At 43.3% G+C, this 21,300-nt stretch overlaps 1 protein-coding gene across 2 annotated transcripts in view; it reads left to right on the top strand.

The window, feature by feature from the left end:
* The window catches only part of LOC126414704 (beta-arrestin-1), a 507,073-nt gene that overhangs the window by 155,996 nt on the left and 329,777 nt on the right, over positions 1-21,300 (top strand). For both annotated transcript variants that reach the window (XM_050083370.1, XM_050083369.1), the window contains exon 2: positions 6,688-6,815. In XM_050083370.1, the coding sequence (XP_049939327.1) occupies positions 6,781-6,815 (35 nt within the window). In that variant the 5' untranslated portion in view covers positions 6,688-6,780. The remainder of the gene's footprint in view (positions 1-6,687; positions 6,816-21,300) is intronic.

The following is a 21,300-nucleotide window of genomic DNA, read 5'->3' as shown; positions in this document are numbered from 1 at the left end:
GTGGCAACTATTTATTTAGAGCTCGAACAAAATAGATACTTGTTTCAAAGTTTTACTGACCTTCAACGTAGTCCCCAGCATTGTGTATAACTTGGTGCCAGCGATGTGGAAGTCGTAGGATACTCTTAGCAGTGCCAATTGTGTTGTCAGTTCGTACGGCGCGGTCTATTGCCCGATGAATTTGTAGTAGTTCTAAAGCGAATGCCGTGAAGTGGTTTCCTACAGCTTAGAAGTAGAGTTGAACTTAAGAGAGCTTAAGTCAGAGGAGTGCAGTAGGTGGTATAGCACTTAGCAGCTCCATCAGTCAAACAAATCAGTAACAGCTTGCACTGTACATGCTTCAGCATTGTCAACATGGTCAACACAACTGGCACTGCTAAGAGTATCCTACGACTTCCACACCGCTGACAACGGGTTATACACAATGCTGGTGACTACTTTGAAGGTCAGTAAAACTTTGAAACACGCATCTATTTTGAACGAGCTGTAAGTGAATAGTTGCCACTATCAAAGTTCCAACCTTCGCATCTACCAATGGTCATTGATTGTTCAGATTAATTATCCTTCCCTTCGTTTCCACTAGAGAATAATGGTGGAAAGTAAAACATGAAATACTACTGCCGAACACGAGGAAAAGCGTAACAAGCAGTGACAATGTGCTGTGGACGCGCGCTTCTGCGTTTATGTGGCAGATGGAGGCTGTCCGTCAGGTGGTATTCTCTCGTCAACGACGATATGTGGAAAATAACGTGCACCATGGGACCGAAAAAACACTGGCGGAAAAAATCGCAACATCACAAAAAGTCGAATAACGAAATTTCGGGGAAACATTTCTAAGTGATTAACACTGCAAGATCACAGATCAAGGTAAGCGCGAGATAAGTCATTGCAAATGTGAAATGTTGGTACATTAATAACCGGTGAAACCGCCAGAATGTTCACTGCAAGCAGTCAAACGTGCCCGTGTTTTTGTGTAGATGCCAGGTATCTGCTTGTGGGATTGAGTTGAACGCCTCTTCCACTTGGTCGGTCACTACAAGGACAGTTCATCCTGTTTGTGGATGACTCTGGAGTTGTCAGATGAAGACTGGAGACAGATGTGGTGATCGAACAGGCCAGGGTAGTATGTCGAAACTGTGTAGAGGAGTTTGGGTTGCAACAACAGTATGCGGGCGAGCGTTATCATGTTGGAAAACAGCCCGTGGGATGATGTTCATGAATGGCAGCGTAACAGGTCGAATCACCAAATTGACTTACAAATTTGGAGTCAGTGCGGGGGATAACCACGAATGTGATCCTGCTGTCATACGAAACCGCACCCCAGGCCATAACTCCAGGCATAGGTCGAGTACGTCTAGCACGTAGACAGTTTGTTCACAGGCCCTCAACTGGCCTCCTCCTAATCAACACACCGCCATCACTGCCACCGAGGCAGAACAAGATTTCATCAAAAAACACAGTAAACCTCCACCCTGCTCTCCAAGGAGCTTCGCATGACACGACCGAAGTCGAAAACGACGGTGGTTTGCGGTCAGTGAAATGCGTGCTACAGGGCCTCTGGCTTGGAGCTATCTCTCAAGTAATGGATTTGTAACAGCTCGTTTTTATTGTGGTGCCAATTGCTGCTGCAGATGCAATACGATGCGCCAGAGCCATGCACGGAACACGACGGTCGTCACTCTCGGTAGTGCCACCTGGCCGTCCGGAGCCCGGTCTTTTTTGCGACTGTACTTTCTCGTGACCGCTGCTGCCAGAAATAATTCAAACTGAATGCGGTGTTGATAATGGCGTCTTCGTCGCCTTAAATGCACTCTGTTTGCCATAAACTCACCCAGTCCAGGCTCAAAAGTAACTAACGCTCACGAACGTTCCAGCGTGTACATAGAGCGAACCTGATTTGCATCCTCATACAGACGCTACTAGCGCCACTCTTAGGCAACTGGCGCGAAATTTCAGTTGACATCATTTTTGGATTTAGATTGTTTCCATCAGTGTACCTTCACAATGAAGTGCCAAAGGAACTGGTATAGGCATGCGTATTCAAATACAGATATGTAAACAGGTAGAATGCGGCGCTCTGGTCGGCAACGCTTATATAAGATAACGAGTGTCTGGCGCATTTGTTAGATCAGTTACTGCTGCTTTAGTGGCAGGTTATCAAGATTTAAGTGACTTTGAACGTGGTGTTATAGTCGGCGCACCAGCGATGGGACACAGCAACTCCGAGGTAGCGATGAAGTGGGGATTTCCCCGTACGACCATTTCACGAGTGTACCGTGAACATCAGGAATTCGGTAAGCCATCAAATCTCCAACATCGCTGCGGCCGAAAAAAGCTTCTGCAAGAACGGGACCAAAGACGACTGGAGAGAATCGTTCAACATGGCAGAAGTGCAATCCTTCCACAAATAGCTGCAGATTTCGATGCTGGGCCATTAACAAGTGTCAGCGTGCGAATCATTCAACGACACCATTTGTATGGGCTTTCGGAGCCGAAGGCCCACTAATGTACCCCTGATGACTGTACCACACACAGCTTTACGCCTCGCCTGGGCCCGTCAACAGCGACATTCGACTGTTGGTGACTGGAAACATGATGCCCGATCGGACGAGTCTCGCTTCGAATTGTATAGAGAGGATGGACGTGTGGGGTGTGGAGACAACGTCATGAATCCATGGGCTCTGCGTGTCAGCAGGGGACTGTTCAAGCTGGTGAAGGCTCTGTTATGGCGTGGGGCGTGTGTAGTTGGAGTGATATGGGACCGCTGATACCTCTAGATACGACTCTGACAGGTGACACGTACGTCAGCATCTTGTCTGATCACCTGCATCCTTTCATGTCCATTGTGCATTCCGACGGTCTTGGGCAATTTCAGCAGGACAATGCGACACCTCACACGTCCAGAATTATTACAGAGTGGCTCAAGGAACATTCTTCTAAGTTTAAACACTTCCGCTAGCCACCAAACGACACAGACATGAACATTAGTGACGTATCTGGGATGATTTGCAATGTGCTGTTCAGGAGAGAGCTCCACCACCTCGTAATTCTACGGATTTATGGACAGCCCTGCAGGATACATGATGTCATTTCCCTCTAGCACTACTTCAGACGTTGGTCGAGTCCTCGCCATGTTGTGTTGCAGAACTTCTGCGTGCTCACGGGGGCCCTACACAATATTAGGCAGGTGTACCAGTTTCTTCGGCTCTTCAGTGTAACGTTTGGTTCTCAATAACTATCTGGACTTCAAATTCCCTATTTGGAGTAAGGAAGGAACACACCGCTGCCAATTGGACTGCACCTAGCAGAGAATTGCGTTGCTCAAATCAACCTTTGGGTTTAGGACAGCTTTGCTTGGTAAGCAGGATATCCATGTTCTTTGAGGGCCCTTAGCTAGTGGAGTACACTACCGCTACACTGGCATGGGGCTCCCAAATACTCTTTTCGAAACAAATTTCGCAATACCACTGTGATTGCTCAGAGACATACCAATACTGATTTTGGAAGTCAGGTTACAACTACCGGATTTATTGTTGTATAGCAGATTTTCGCTGCCTTGTAAACGCTGAACCGCGTTTGTAACGTGCATGGGTTGTCAGGTTTCGTCTTGGTTTTCTGTTACTGAGAACGGAATGACTTTTTTGCACCGCAAAAGTAGAAACTTTACTCTGAATTAGAAGTTGCCTGCCTCCTATATTTAATGGAAGGTAAACTGCCCCCCCCCCCTCTCTCTCTCTCTCTCTCTCTCTCTCTCTCTCTCTCTCTCTCTCTGCCGTGTTATGGTTTGAAACAAACGTCTAAGTCACATGAAGGAGGGTAAAAAATAGTTCGTCATTATGCACTAGGAGAAGTGCGACCGAGAGCTTTTCTCATTTACAGCTGAAATCAAGCACTGATTTTAACAGTTGAAGGACTTGTATTGTTATTAAACATGTACTAGTTTAGTTAACACAATTTCTTCGCAGTTCTTGATTCTTCTAAAGTGATGGCTGCAGTTTTTACATTTGCCCAGTTGAAACAAAACAGTTTGATACTTCGTATTGACGGCTCTTTCTCTTTACAAGCGACAAGCGAATGGTTGCTATTCAGTGACTTACTACATTGGTTGCATTGAGAGTCATTTCACTGCTTCCACAAGAGTAGAAGACAAGACATCAATTTAGCAGGGAAGTTTTCTGATAATTTCTCAAAAGTACATGTGAAAAGTTCGTTATATTTTTAAGAAACATTAGTTTCTATCCATAAGAAAATAAGCGTTTGTTTTATGACATTTGCTTAGTCCAATATGGATACCAAAACCACATACAGATCAGAAGCATAACATACTATAAAACGTTGATTATAGAGAAAACACGGGTTATTAAAATTCTTTCGCCTCTATAACTTCGTCATTCAGTTTTCTATCTGAAGGGCAATGTATTTCTGTAATATATCTAATTATCATGATTCATTTCGTAGTATTGAGATAGAAATAAAATTTTCTCAAATAAGAGTACCCCCATCTGCTTAGTAGCGATATCTTTCCTCAGCTTCGGACTGTAAATTCATTGACTTACTCTTGAAAAATATGTTCAGAAGTTCATTGTGTTTTTAAAGCAAATTTACCCGTGGAACAAAATATTACTTGTTTTCACATATCTTTCGATGCAGCCGAGCGCCGCACAAATTTCCACAATTGTAATAAACGTATAAAGAAAATACTATTAAGATAAATCGAACAGTATTCCAGAAGTCACCGCAAACGATGGCCGCCGTTAGTCAGCTGATCGACATGATAGTTTCAATCTAATGTTATGCCGTAGTCTATGTAATCTATGGTCTGAGAAGAAAACCGGTTCAGGTTTTTGGTTTCCGTAACTCGATTTTTCTACTTCCGGAAGTTGTGTCGCATATGCAGGGTGTTATGGATATAAGTTTAGTTACTTTTGTTGAAGACTAAGGACAGTGTACTGAACATGGTTGTAACAGTGTTTATTTTACTTGTAGACAAATAATTGTAGCTATTACTTATAGTATTTCTTTGTAGTGCCTCCAAGTACGCGTGACTCGCACAAGCCATTGATGTTCATTTTCCTCTGAGCAGTATGTCAGGTACTGAAGTGTGGACGCGTGGAAGGAAAACGAATAGTCTAAACTGTGCGGCGGCGCGGTTGTTTCCGTCCCTTTACGACGGACCTGCACTTACTTGTGAACATTGTCTCAGCATATCATCAGTAGGGAAGCCGTGCGAAACGTACTGTACTTCGACGTGAACCAGGCTGCAATTAAAGTCACTAATCTACGTTTCGGGAGAAATTTTTCACACGAAATGAAAGGTTGGAAATTTTGTCCTCAATTAATATATTCTGAAACATAGTTGAACAAGTATCACTGCCAAGCCCGTGCTAGTCTTGACAGTCACTCACAATCCCTTTCACTCACGTTAGCAAGTTTATGGTGTTGCATTTCCCGAAAACGTATTAGCTACAAAAATACGGATTGTTTTTGATTGAGAATGCTCGCCAAATAATAAGTCTGTCGGTACCTAATGCAGTCACAGTTTTTAGCCACCGCCCTGCTCAATACGCCACGCGGAATATACATCTTTCTTGTCACAAAATTCACTTAAAATTCCGAAATTTCTACACGCCCATAGGAATAATTATGCCGTCACTTTACCACACTTCTGATGTATGAAACACTGCTAGATCGGGCAACTTATCGTTTCCATCGGAACTACTACTACACACGTCCGAACTGTTTCATGGCTAGGCTCCCACTCTCCTCTATAATACTCTTGTCTTCTCTACCAGCTAAGAGAGGCGCGCGAAGAATATTGCTCTATCATTGGTCTGTTTACGCAGCAGCCAATAGCAAAACAACACTCTCCCGCGTCAATCCGCGCTTTTCATAAATAACCAATCGCAAAATAGTAAACCTAACGACTGCACTTTTTCCCGACATAATTATCTAATATGAAGTTTTGTTTATGCATAAAGTTATTTACTATTGTTATTTATACCTGAATTAACTTTCCCTTTGCCATAAACTTGCTTTACAAATTTATTCTACAAAAATCCCCTTTGTCCATATCCGTACTTCTTCGAAATGTTCCCACACTAAATCCTACTACATAACTCGTTAAACAATTATCTTCATATTAACATTAATCCACACTCGCGCATCATTCATACTGCTAAAACACATTTATAACATTTTACATACACAAAAATACATAATAATACTTTATGAAAATACTGGAACAGTTTATGAAAAACATTCTATTACTTTAGTGCACTCTAGTGGGCACAATCGAAACTAAAATCACAGTCCTCCTATCAAATATTGTCCTCTATCGGCTGATACATAAACTACGTGCGCGTGCAGTCTCGCTTCACTATCTGTCACTATCCAGCTCTGAGACACATCTCCCACTTAACCGCCTCCAAGGCAGGATCGGTATACGGCGCTATGCCTCAACTGGCTTGCGTAATCCATTTCGTGGCGCAGTTATGACAGGTAACAAATTATGAGATGTATTTGTGGGAAGATTGTTAGACGCAGATAAAAGCAACTGACGCATTGGAATGGGTACATAGTAAAGTACTAGTTACCACAATATCTGTACCTATCCCCCTTCCACCTAGTATAGATACAGCCGAGCGGAGCGCGGGTTGACACTTGGTGGCGATGTGCTGCGTGTTGCAGGTCGTTGTGGAGGGGCAGCCCACAGCCCCGGGACTCCCCCGGTCTCCCACGGCGCCCGCGCGCTCGCAGCACGCGCCGTCCGGCAGTCCGGACATGGACGACCCTTCCAGCAAAAGGCAGGCCACCAGGTAAGTGCCGAGGCACGGCAGTGTCCAAAAATTCACGACCTTGGGGAGCAAAAGAACAGCCATTCTAAACGATAAAGACCTACCCTGCAATCTAGCTTTGCGCAAACTATGTAAAAAGGTTGAGATTTTCACTCTGCAGCGCAGTGTGCACTGATATGAAACTTCCTGGCAGATTAAAACTGTGTGCCCGACCGAGACTCGAATTCGGGACCTTTGCCTTTCGCGGGCAAGTGCTCTACCAACTGAGCTACCGAAGCACGACTCACGCCCGGTACTCACAGCTTTACTTCTGCCAGTACCTCGTCTCCTACCTTCCAAACTTTACAGAAGCTCTCCTGCGAACCTTGCAGAACTAGCGCTCCTGAAAGAAAGGATATTGCTGAGACATGGCTTAGCCACAGCCTGGGGGATGTTTCCGGAATGAGATTTTCACTCTGCACCTGAGTGTGCGCTGAGGTTCGTAGGAGAGCTTCTGTAAAGTTTGGAAGGTAGGAGACGAGGTACTGGCAGAAGTAAAGCTGTGAGTACCGGGCGTGAGTCGTGCTTCGGTAGCTCAGTTGGTAGAGCACTTGCCCGCGAAAGGCAAAGGTTCCGAGTTCGAGTCTCGGTCGGGCACACAGTTTTAATCTGCCCGGAAGTTTCATATGTGAAAAGGTATTCCCCTCATTGTGAAAAGTATGTGATTGCGAAAGGTCATAAATAATACCCGTCATACTTCAGTGATTATAGTAGAGCATTATTCACAAGTACCTCTATAAATACCCTCAGACTTCAAGAAGAATATAATAATTCCAATCCCAAAGAAAGCAGGTGTTGACAGATATGAAAATTACCGAACTATCAGTTTAGTAAGCCACGGCTGCAAAATACTAACACGAATTCTTTACAGACGAATGGAAAAACTGGTAGAAGCTGACCTCGGGGAAGATCAGTTTGGATTCTGTAGAAATGTTGGAACACGTGAGGCAATACTGACCCTGCGACTTATCTTAGAAGAAAGATTACGGAAAGGCAAACCTACGTTTCTAGCATTTGTAGACTTCGAGAAAGCTTTTGACAATGTTGACTGGAATACTCTCTTTCAAATTCTGAAGGTGGCAGGGGTAAAATACAGGGAGCGAAAGGCTATTTACAATTTGTACAGAAACCAGATGGCAGTTTTAAGAGTCGAGGTGCATGAAGGGGAAGCAGTGGTTGGGAAGGGAGTGAGACAGGGTTGTAGCCTGTCCCCGATGTTATTCAATCTGTATATTGAGCAAGCAGTAAAGTAAACAAAAGAAAAATTCGGAGTAGGTATTAAAAGCCATGGAGAAGGAATTAAAACTTTGACGTTCGCCGATGACATCGTAATTCTGTTAGAGACAGCAAAGGACTTGGAAGAGCAGCTGAACGGAATGGACAGTGTCTGAAAGGAGGATATAAGATGAACATCAACAAAAGCAAAACGAGGATAATGGAATGCAGTCGAATTAAGTCGGATGATGCTGAGGGAATTAGATTAGGAAATGAGACACTTAAAGTAGTAAAGGAGTTTTGCTATTTGGGGGGCAAAATAACTGATGATGGTCGAAGTAGAGAGGATATAAAATGTAGACTGGCAATGGCAAGGAAAGCGTTTCTGAAGAAGAGAAATTTGTTAACATCGAGTATAGATTTAAGTGTCAGGAAGTCGTTTCTGAAAGTATTTGTATGGAGTGTAGCCATGTATGGAAGTGAAACATGGACGATAAATAGTTTGGACAAGAAGAGAATAGAAGCTTTTGAAATGTGGTGCTACAGAAGAATGCTGAAGATTAGATGGGTAGATCACATAACTAATGAGAAGGTATTGAATAGAATTGGGGAGGAGTTTGTGGCACAACTTGACAAGAAGAAGGGACCTGTTGGTAGGACATGTTCTGAGGCATCAAGGGATCACAAATTTTAGCAGTTGACAGCGTGGAGGGTAAAAATCGTAGAGAGAGACCAAGAGATGAATACACTAAGCAGATTCAGAAGGATGTAGGTTGCAGTAGGTTCTGGGAGATGAAGCTTGCACAGGATAGAGTAGCATGCACAGCTGTATAAAACCGGTCTCTGGACTGAAGACCACAATAACCACCACCTCCAGAGTGTCAGGAGGAGACTGCGTGAAAACTAAAACACACGTATCAGTGATTACATCATTGCTTCAAGTTGTAATTCAAAGGTGCGCAGTATGGGCACCGTTAATGATGCACCAAACCTATATGTGTTTAAATTCATTGGAATTGCTGACACTAATTGCCCGGTATGACGCGACACTAGCCCGCTTTGCATATCTGTTCATTGGGTTGCCTATATCTAGGCGCGAACTAATTCGATATGACAGTACGTAACGAACGATTATCTACATCTTATGACAGCCTGCCCACAGAGCAAGTAAACCACAATGTGTGTTACGAATCGAAACGTAGAGAGATCCACTGATATGTGTAATTTTCATCTACGTCACACAATTTTCGCGCAGTCATCTTCTGAAACCTGTGGAAATAGTTCGGAATGACCCTATAGTTTGACTGTCTCCGGAATGTTGTCTTCTGTTGTTGATGCAACGTATCGCCACAAAAATGCTATTGGGAACTATTTTGCTGATTAAGAATCGTCGGGGGCGCTCAAGCGGGCCAGCTCGGGTCGCACCCTCAGCCGCGATGGATGTGCTACAAACAGGGCCATATTCACCTGCGGGCCGTTCAGGCTCCAGTCCAGGAGCCGGAACCACAAAAATTCGAAATAAAAAATGTTCTTTGCTTCAACAATATCTTGCGTGCCCCCTAATCATAAAATACGAAGGCGGCGTTATTTTATGCGGGATTATTCGGCTGAATTATTCAGCTGACAGCTAACACGAATGAAGTCAGCATTCACTTCTCAAAGCAAGCACTCCCACGCATCAAATTCCCAGTAGCGTTGGGTCAAAGGGAAAAGTCGTTAAAACGTATAACAGAAGGGTAACGAAACTGTGGCAGTTCGAAGAGAGTTATATTTCGCGGAATGCTGATTTATTAAAATCCTCGCTTTATCCAGTCCGGTATACAAATATTTTCCCTGCTGTCACCAGACGCCGATTCTTGAGTCTTAAAGCTGCGAGAAACCATTTTCAGATATCTATATTCGTTAACGAAACAGTGCAGGATTCGAACAAGGTGTCTTCAGATCCACAGCGGCTGACAGATTACAGACACATGACGTCATAGCAAGGTAACGCGGCTTCCATAAGCGTTGCAGCGCGAAATTAAGCTTCAATTGGAAATAACAAATTTTCCTATATCCGGTCTGCAGCATTATAACGGCTGTATCCGTCGTGGTAGGTGAATAACAGCAGTATAACAACGAATTAAAGCTAACACTGTAATTAGATGCTTTTATATACTTGGTCATGTGATCTTTTATTATGGACCACCTTAAAATACAAACTAATCGCTGTAAAGCAGGGGAATTTAAAAACGAAAGTGACAAACTAATCTTTTTAATCAGTGAAATAAAATTTTAAATGCAGCATTAAGGATTTTGATTCGAAATTTCTCTAAAATGCTATTGTTAAGAGTTGTCACATAATTTCCTGTGGTAGAGCCCGTTCCACCGGTTCAGCCTAGGGCTCTGTAGATCATACACACACTTCTGGCTGCAAAGTGACGTTTTGTGGTTGTGTTTATTGTGGATAGGTGAAAGATCGACTACTGCTGCGTGACGAAGTTCAACGATATCTGCAAGATAAACGTCCATAGAGTATACAGCTACCTCAAAAGTAGCAGTTTTAAGTAAAAGTGTCGAAGCCTCAGAGCAGTTGGGATCTGCCAGACGTCAAACACGCACGGCATTGAATACACAAACATCGATGTTGTCGACTCCTCAGTAGTGAACCGTGAATGAATGGAGGAATGAACTTTTTACAGGTAAAACTCTCATTAGTGTTCACGTATAGATGTGGCACTCCAACCACACGTAAGATTTTCAAGAGGTTTAATTGGTCGAGGTGTACTATTCATCAACGATAACACCCGTCCGCATCGAGTGTACTGGTGTATGGACTTTCGTAGATGAAGATAACCACCGCATGGAATGGCCATCGATGTCTCCCTATCTGAATCCTGTGTCCTGCTTAGGACGCTTCAGGAAAATAAACTACAGCCCTTCGGTCGCCGTAAAGCATAAAGACATTTTAAAGCTCTCCACATAGCTTTTCTCTGAAATGGGAGGTCTTAACTCGCGCCGGCCGCGGTGGTCTAGCGGTTCTAGGCGCTCAGTCCGGAACCGCGCGACTGCTACGGTCGCAGGTTCGAATCCTGCCTCGGGCATGGATGTGTGTGATGTCCTTAGGTTAGTTAGGTTTCAGCACTAAGTTCTAGGGGACTGATGACCACAGATGTGAAGTCCCATAGTGCTCAGAGCCATTTGAACTACTTTCTTAATTCGCATCACGGAACATATCACGTCATTGCCAAGTACGTGTGACAGCTGCGAATAAACATATCCCCTAATATTTTATTGTGTTTTACGAGGGATTTTAAAGCTTTTTTTCTGAAATGTGTATTTTTGGTTTCCGAACTTGTGTAAGTACATATTTTGGACTGCATTGTATGCCAACTGTATTGTGGTTCATCGTATCCTCGTTCTATAACGCTTCAAGCGTCCAGTTTGTAAGAAGTGATAAGCTTTGAACACGAGTGTACTTCATTGTGTACTAGGTTACAGAAAGTTTCTGGACACTCGCTTGAAGTGGTCTTGATGGTTACCATTGCACACATTATGTAGTGGTGTTTTGCACAGAATTAATATATTACCTCCGAATGAATGCCGATCGTCTGATGTTTTCGCTGTGGAACAGCATTCTGTTCTAAGTTTGAAAGTGCAGTGATAGCAGGTACCACTCTTGAGAGAGTGAATGCTGTGTTACGATAACTGTTTCCTAGGAAGTATTAATGGGGACGCTATGGAACCTACTCCATGTGCAGCCTAAAATGAAACAAGTTTCAGAGATGTATTAAAAAAAAAAAGAAAGGAAATTCACAAAGCTTACTCTTATCCTTCAGATTTCAGTACAGCGTGGAAACGGGCATTCCACTGTCCGATGGAAGATATAAGTATCATCCACGAAAGAGATTATTGGTTGCTACTTCAACCGGTTGCTGTGTTCATCCATAATGTTTCATATTTGATTGAGTGGAATCTTGAGCCCGCCCCCACCTCCCTCTCCCCATTTATTTTTTCAGTTACCCCAAAGGACGGAAATCAGACAGTAACAAAACTCAATCTGATTGTTAAAGGGCACCCCATAGGTATACAGCAGCGTTTAGTCAGAGAGCTGAATATCCGCTGACATCAAACTTTCCTGTACTTCAGGATACGGTGTACAGGATAGTGTGCAGTGCCAAATGAAACGCCGAACTCGTGTATGAAGTCAACGCTGATTTTCATGGTCTTCTCTGAGGGATGAAGTAGTGAAGGCAGCAGAGGATCAAGTAGGTGAAAAGACGAGGGCTAGTAGAAATCCTTGGGTTACAGAAGAAATATTGAATTTAATTGATGAAAGGAGAAAATATAAAAATGCAGTAGATGAAGCAGGCAAAAAGGAATAACAACGTCTCAAAAATGAGATCGACAGGAAGTGCAAAATGGCTAAGCAGGAATGGCTACAGGACAAATATAAGAATGTAGAGGCTTATCTCACTAGGGGTAAGATATACTGCCTACAGGAAAATTAGAGAGACCTTTGGAGAAAAGAGAACCACTTGCATGAATATCAAGAGCTCAGATGGAAACCCAGTTCTAATCAAAGAAGGAAAAGCAGAAAGGTGGAAGGAGTATATAGAGGGTCTATACAAGGGCGATGTACTTGAGGACAATATTATGGAAATGGAAGAGGATGTAGATGAAGATGAAATGGGAGATAAGATACTGCGTGAAGAGTTTGACAGAGCACTGAAAGACCTGAGTCGAAACAAGGCCCCCGGAGTTGACAACATTCCATTAGAACTACTGATGGCCTTGGGAGAGCCAGTCATGACAAAACTCTACCATCTGGTGAGCAAGATGTACGAGACAGGCGAAATACCCTCAGACTTCAAGAAGAATATAATAATTCCAATTCCAAAGAAAGCAGGTGTTGACAGAAGTGAAAATTACCGAACTATCAGTTTAATAAGTCACAGCTGCAAAATACTAACGCGAGTTCTTTACAGACGAATGGAAAAACTGGTAGAAGCCGACCTCGAGTAAGATCAGTTTGAATTCCGTAGAAATATTGGAACATGTGAGGCAATACTGACTGTACGACTTATCTTAGAAGAAAGATTAAGGAAAGGAAAACCTACGTTTCTAGCATTTGTAGACTTAGAGAAAGCTTTTGGCAATGTTAACTGGAATACTCTCTTTCAAATTCTAAAGGTGGCAGGGGTAAAATACAGGGAGCGAAAGGCTATTTACAATTTGTATAGAAACCAGATGGCAGTTCCAAGAGTCGAGGGGCATGAAAGGGAAGCAGTGGTTGGGAAGAGAGTGAAACAGGGCTGTAGCCTCTCCCCGATGTTATTCAATCTGTATATTGAGCAAGCAGTGAAGGAAACAAAAGAAAAATTTGGAGTGGGTATTACAATCCAGGGATAAGAAATAAAAACTTTGACGTTCGCGGATGACATTGTAATTCTGTCAGAAACAGCAAAGTACTTAGAAGAGCAGTTGGACGGAATGGACAGTGTCTTGAAAAGAGGATATAAGATGAGCATCAACAAATGCAAACCGAGGACAATGGAATGTAGTCGAATTAAGTCGGATGATGCTGAGGGAATTAGATTAGGAAATGAGACACTTAAAGTAGTAAAGGAGTTTTGCTATTTGGGGAGCAAAATAACTGATGATGGTCGAAGTAGAGAAGATATAAAATGTAGACGGCAATGGCAAGGAAAGCGTTTCTGAAGAACAGAAATTTGTTAACATCGAGTATTGATTTAAGTGTCAGGAAGTCGTTTCTTAAAGTATTTGTATGGAGTGTAGCCATGTATGGGAGTGAAACATGGACGATAAATAGTTTGGACAAGAAGAGAATAGAAGCTTTCGAAATGTGGTGCTACAGAAGAATGCTGAAGATTAGATGGGTAGATCACATAACTAATGATGAAGTATTGTATAGGGTTGGGGAGAAGAGGAGTTTGTGGCACAACTTGACAAGAAGAAGGGACCGGTTGGTAGGACATGTTTTGAGGCATCAAGGGATCACAAATTTAGTACTGGAGGGCAGCGTGAAGGGTAAAAATCGTATAGGGAGACCAAGAGATGAATACACTAAGCCGATTCAGAAGGATGCAGGTTGCAGTAGGTACTGGGAGATGAAGAAGCTTGCACAGGATAGAGTAGCATGGAGAGCTGCATCAAACCAGTCTCAGGACTGAAGACAACATTGTATACGTCAGTGAGTTGCCTGTAATAACGACTTTGTGATCTTTGTTAGAGACGTAGAATACTTACTGTTCCTTTGCGGCCATTGTGGAACACTCGACACCCGGTTATGAGCACTCCTCGACACGCAGTTGGGAATCAGCGGCGGCTGTTTCTTACATAATACAAGAGGGTTTATCCTCGCACTGGACATAGCTTGTAGATTAATTTATTGTATGTAATGGATACCATTCGGCGGCGTTATACGGGTCTGGAAACCGATGCACACCACAATAATGGATAAATTTCTCTCTTTGAGTTTCGTTACAGCGAATATTTTACTTGTTGAGTGAAAGGTTTCCACTTACTTACAAATAGCTGGAAAGAACGTGAACGTGCGTGGTACGGCAACTACCAGTCCGAAATAGATGAGCTACAGAAGTTTGTAAATCGCAGTAGACTTTCACACAGAAGTTTAAACTGTTTGGGAAACAGATGCATTTAGTCGGTGAAGCCTTCGCTTTTTCTGCAACTATTTTTTCCGTTTCAGCAGCCCATTATAACGTAACATTTATTTACAAATAAATAATATGTTTATAAACCACTGTCTCGTAATAAGAGTATGCTGACTTTGTACCGTCGTTACGCTAGTCTCATATTCTTTGTTGGGAAAGCAAGAGTATTAGACGCCATCTGTATGGATATTACTGTCAGCTGCCCATAGTCGTTAGGATTCAACAGTACGCATATGATACTTTAAATGCGTTTGCGCTGAGTTTATGCGGTGCGCAGAATTGTTCCAGGGTTACGTAGCTCGAAAAAAAAAAAAAACTACTTCATAAATATTAAAGTTGCCAGTTAGCTGTGCGCATTTAGGATGCAGTGCGCAACGCCGCTCGGTTCGAATTCCAGTCCCAGGGGCCAGCTGCCGACCACGGGTGTTGAATGCATTTTATGTATTTAATACTGATGTCGGAAATGCCATTTCCATTCCTCTAATTAATATTGATAGTGTATGCACGAATCAAGTAAATATATTCAACGTGGTGTTAGTTTTGGGAACGGTATTACTCTTATTTGTCGATAGACGTCTAGTTGTGCAATGTCCCGAGGAGTTTCTGCGACTCTAGGAATGTATGAAGATCATGTTAATCTGAAAGCGATTGCATCGTGGGCAGTGGATGAGTAACTTTGTTCCTTAATAATTTTGTCCGGATGAGAGAACGTAATTTTTTCCATCACAATGTCGTCGTGAGCTAATTAGAGGCAGTCAAACTTCACAAGTTTGTACAGATGTCTTTAGCTGCACCCATCTCTTATGTATAATGCCTTACGTATAATGTCGCAAGAGTATTTTAAAGAAATTCCGTTGCAATGCCGACGCATGTGTGACTACATAATTATAATGTATATTTGTGAACATCAAGCAACTGGGCTGTATGAAAGCGCAAACAAGACAATCCGTTTGTGTCTTGCGGTTGTTTTAATTCGTGATAAGCGTCTTATTGAATTCTATTTCGTGTGATTTGCAGAAAATACGAACGAAATTTTTTAAGAATTCTGGTTTTACCGTGATGAATGTGACAGTTCCAGTAAAATGGAAGAAATCCGCTCTTCTTAATACTTCAGTCTCGCTTTATTCTTATTTGTGAACTCTCTTCGGTTTAACTCTACTCCTGTTACTTCTTCGAGTCCTGTATCTCCTCCGACCGTCAGTCGTCAACACGTATCTCTGACGTCGTTACCCTGCTTTTCCTCTTCCGGCGGTACTTCCCGGTTCCGCAGAACATGTTCCGATGTTACGCGATTCAGAGCGCGCAGTCTGCTTCTAATTTGTGATTTCTTTAATTTTTTGTATGTGCACAAGGACGAAAATATTGTTGTAAAGAACAAAAAATTGGTGACTGGCAAACTAAATCAGATTAAAATATGTGATTTCTAATTACTACTAACTCTTCGATTTAGTTTAATGCAGTCGGGAAGTTAACTTACACGAGTTCGAGTGCGCTGTTTTATTCTGTGTACTCGTATCACCCTATAACTGATCGGATCGTTCAAAGGTCAGAGAAAGACCAAGGTTTGGTTGCGCACGCTGCCCCCCCCCCCCTCTCTCTCTCTCTCTCTCTCTCTCTCTCTCTCTCTCTCTCTCTCTCTCTCTCTCTCTTTCACTGCTGTACGTGTACAGCAGTCAAGTTCTAACGATGGAACTGAACATGTGGCCACTTAATCGTTCTGATATGGTCAAGTAACGGCTAAAATTTATTGGAGTATTTGTGGGCGTTGACAAGTCGTACAGAAACCACAACAAAATCAAGAAATAAAATTTAGTTGCACCTATGTTGTTGCGGGAATTTATATGTAACATGTGTGAGATGCTATTGAGAATTGAAGTTTGCAGAATCTAATACGTTTCTCTTTAAAGTGTTCCTGCAGTTCCCCACTAGGGGTGTGTGTGTGTGTGTGTGTGTGTGTGTGTGTGTGTGTGTGTGTGTGTGTGTGTGTGTGTGTGTGTGTGTGTGTGTCGGAAGGGGGGGGAGTTCGCCCATGATTGGTTGCACGGTTAATTCTGTTGCCCTCTCTTCGCCCTTAGAAGCGAGCAACAAAGTATTCGTTCATGGCACAGGCAAAGTTGTTTAGATATGATACGGCCTCGTAAGGCACGTTCCCACCAACAAATTTCACTTCCTAATATAAACAGGTTGACAGCTATGAAGCCTGTCACTTTGTCACAGTTGTATTTCTTCTGTTCAAAAACTTTCGTGAAATAAAAGGCGCCAGGCCAAGGCGTAAGAGGAAGCCCCTATTCGTTGCCTTTTATGGAGTAATGCCGGGCAGGCACTCATTTTCCATCAGCCTGTAAGCTATATTCGTCACGGCGTGACTGAATTGGTTTTACAAGTGCTACGAAACAGAGTATGATCGTATAATAAAAAGATTAAATAGAACAGAAGCAGCTTCGTAATCCCCAAGATGTTTGCACAGAACTGAAAACAAATTCGAAATTCAGTCATGAAATATTATTGTTTATGGAATTTGTGGATAACCTATTGGAAATGTTCGGCCACAGCGTTACTGCGTTGTAAGTGGGGTTGCATCAGTTATAGTAATACGTAATGAATGTTACTTGGTGACTATTTCAGTACCTACAATTTATTCCCAAGTTTGAAACGCTATTTCCCATAACATATACACCATCTGAACAAATATTGCTAATCATCTTTACAAAGCCTTTGTGTAATTTCTAAGCAGTTCCAACATCCTTCACAATGGGAAGAGAGCAGGATTATCAATTACGTTAGTCTCCTGAGTGATCACTTAAAAAGTTTCCCGCAGATTGCGTGGAAGTCTCTTGGAGATTCCAGAATAGCTTCGCTAAAACTGCGTCCCACTGGTGGAAGAGATTCATTAAGTCACTCCTCTCGTTAGTTTTTATCTTGCATGCAAGTGCTTGTTTCATTATGAGCTCTAAAATTGTGACACCAGTACTTTTCCGCGGCAATGTAGTCTAATGAAAAAATTTCTAAATAATTTGCAGCTGTATCTGCGCATCATATTTACGGAGCTTTGACGCATTACATTCGGAAAGATACGTCCGCATGCGATACGCATTAGTGAACGTTATTGTTGTTGCTAGTGACACGTTGAAACGTACTAATTGTGTACTTGGAAACATATTTTTATTTGAAAATAAAGTAATTCATTTGTAAATGAGTAGATGGTATATCTTGAGTAATCATAAAGTTCTGTGTGTACAGTTCACCTTACTTTACTTTTCCGCGTAAATGCATCAGGCAAATTGTGTAAAATTCTGATAGCACGATGCTCCATAAATTGATGTTCGCAGTGAAAATGATCAAGTCGGCACCAAACCTGCTGAAAGTCCAGATCAGTCTTTCTGTTGGTCAGCCTTACGCTAGTTTAGTGGGAGAGTCCGTCGTCAGTAACACTCGGTATGTGTGGTATCGATGAAGTAGACTCATAGCGCCCCCATCATCGCTCTTTCTCGGAACTGAGAAAGCTTCTCCTGCGTGATTCATAGCAGCGCACACTCAGCAGTAGTGTTACCTGTTGCTCTTGGAAAAAGGGGCGTGCGCTTGTAGGGGAGGGGGGGGGGGGGCGTGGAGAGGTGGAGGGAGGGGGGGGGGGAGAGAGAGAGAGAGAGAGAGAGAGAGAGAGAGAGAGAGAGAGAGAGAGATGCCCGGTAGTTACATGCTCACCATTTGCGGTTGAATGACTGACCTAATATTGACTTACAGCGACGCAATTGTAGATGGGTGTGAGCCTGTGACAGCCAGAACAATATGCCGCATCTATATTCTTCGAGCCATAGAATATCTTCAGCAGAGTTACTCTTCAGTGGCATTGACGGGACGGGTTTAACAACAGGTCTGACGGCAGCCCGTTGTAGACCGTTGTCGATGCAGAAATCGCCCTGGATGGATGTAAGGTAAGAGAAATATAGTCTGCGTTTTATGTTTTCTGTGATTTGTAAAATATTCCTTTGCTTAAAAAACTTTCTTCTACAATGTATGATCCATCATTCAGACCGATCTGTCGACGCCCGCATTTCACGGGCAATGATTGTGTTAATTTGTGTATTAGCGTCACCTCATCTGTTAGTTAATACTCCTTTGTCCCAGTTGCACCATTGCCAGAGCTTATAAAATAGCTTCAATAGCGGGTCATCACGTAAAAACAAATGAGTATTTTTTGTAAAAGAGGTATCTGCCCTAAACGATGACGGCTTCGTCATGAGTGATATAAAAACTGTTCGTTGAGATAGTACATTACTGCACATTCAATCATGCACTAAACCAAGTAAAATCGTTGTTTCCTGTTTCTAACAACCTCATCTTCAGCCGTACGCTGGTTACTTATTAAAAGTGCGTTTCTGCTGCAGGCAGCCAATCCTCTTCATATTTCAGTTAACTCTAAAATTGTTGTGAGTTCAGTATGGGTCCTAGTTTACATCTGGGTCTAAATTTATAAGCACATTGGTGAAATTACTTATGTGGCATGTGTGATTGTTGGCTTTCCCAGCGTATGATTTTGGTATGTTCTCGGGAACTCTCTCTCTCTCTCTCTCTCTCTCTCTCTCTCTCTCTCTCTCTCTCTTATTGCTGTCACGCAAACAAAATCGAATCAGACGGTAAAACGTTTTAACTCTGGTGTGAGCATTTCAGTCGCGTGTATTTTGGCTGGCGTACTTGGAAAGAGATCGCTGTCATTGCTGCGCGCGCGATGTCATGAAATTGAAATTTTTGCGAGAAGTGTACTGTGGAAGATAAAGGATAAATTTTCCAAACCCCGAAAATGCCTTCCCCCCCCCCCCCCCCCCCCTCCATTGCGACGCATAAGTTTGAAATTGGACACAAAAGTGCCTACTTACTTCTTCTGTTTTGGTGCAAAAGCGTGGTGCATTGCGACGGCGTCCTCGGGCTCGGTGCCGACACATGTGAGAAAAGTCCACAGTTCGGTAGTTCATGTGAGCTGTAAGGTGGGTTCATATTGGCACCAATTTCAACACAGTTCAGCCCAACGCCACCGTGGACATGTCAGACGGTGAGAAGTTCGTCACAGACCCTCTTACCCGCATTTCACCCCTTCTTTTCGACATCTCTGCGATGGACACACGAACCGCGACACTTCGCGTTAAAAAAACGCAGTTTTCTCATGGGTGGCCGAGGACAATATTTTCGACACACCGCCGCTCGAATCGACACACAGGCTTCGGGGGAGTGGCATAAAGGGCGTCAATGAACCACACCTTTCCCTTGGGCGTAAATTTCCACACGTTTCTTGGTTGAAAAAGACAGTTCGCAGTACTATTATCAAGAGGAAGATGCTCTTGACATCCTTTGACATTATGAATATATGAAGATGGTAACGTTGGTGATCTTGCAGCTCTCGAAGAATGAAATTACAATAAAATCAGACCTTTAGCTGCTTACAGCCGTTGCTAAATATCAACGGGGACAGATGAAAACATGTGCCCTGACCGGGACTCGAACCAGGGATCTCTTGCTTACATCGCAGACGCTCTATCCGTCTGAGCCACCGAGGGCATAGTGGATACTGCGACTGCAGGGACTTATCTCTGGCACGCTCCCCATAAGACCCACATTTCAAACTTAGTTTCCGCACACTACATTTGTAGTGCCCCTGTCAACTATACTCATTGCTCGCGGCAGTCAATCTATCTAGTCCTGTAAGAGTTTGGGCAATGTGAGTGCATCCGCACTGAAGATCATTGGCCGGTAAGCCTTACGTATATGAAGATAGTATCTGTCCCCGTTAATATTTATCAACGCCTCTAAGCAGCTAAAGGTCTGATTTCATTGTAATTTCAACCTTTGACATTGGTCGTACCTTCGGACGTCTCAGCCTTTTTGTAAGAACAGTGTGTGGCTGCATGCCGACTCAACGTGGTCGCACCCATCTGGAGTGCGGAACGACCGCAATTCTTGCTGTCATCTACAGGTTCGAACTACTAGGGGCCGTTCAAAACACTTTCGGTGCCACCCACGCAACTTTGGTGCGCACCGGCTGCTCCAGCGTCTAGGGCTTAGGCAACACCTTAGACACCCCTTGGGTGGGATTTGCCTTCCTTCAGCCGGCAGAACATCCGCCAGACTGAATTGGTGTCAGTTTCTGACGGGTACATTTGTGACTTGCGTATTGAAGTTGCGTGGGTGGCACTGAGGGTGTTGCTGAACGTGGGTTGTAGAAGGACCCTTTGCCGTTTTGTTCACGCACGCTTGCTGCACTTCCATGAGCTCACGCCACAGGAGGGCTGAAAAAGCGTTAGTACCATGTGCTGCTTCGGATAACGTTCAAATTTCGTTGACGTTTTTGAATGGTACTCAGTGATTCTATCCTGTACACGAGAGTAAAAATTGTGGTTGCACTGCACTCCAAAGAGTTGCCATGACATCCAGTGTGGATGCAGCCACACATTGTCCTTAGAGAACTGTTGAAACGTCAGAGGGCGTCAGCAGTGTGACAGGTTGTCACCAACTGCTTCCTGTTGCTCATCGCCCTGCGAACTGTTGTTTTCAACCGCGAAGTGTGTGGGAATTTACGCTCCAGGGAA

This window comes from Schistocerca serialis, chromosome 1, assembly GCF_023864345.2.
Source record: "Schistocerca serialis cubense isolate TAMUIC-IGC-003099 chromosome 1, iqSchSeri2.2, whole genome shotgun sequence".
In the NCBI taxonomy this organism is placed as follows: Eukaryota; Metazoa; Arthropoda; class Insecta; order Orthoptera; family Acrididae; genus Schistocerca; species Schistocerca serialis.
This window is presented reverse-complemented; position numbering and strand designations above follow the sequence as displayed.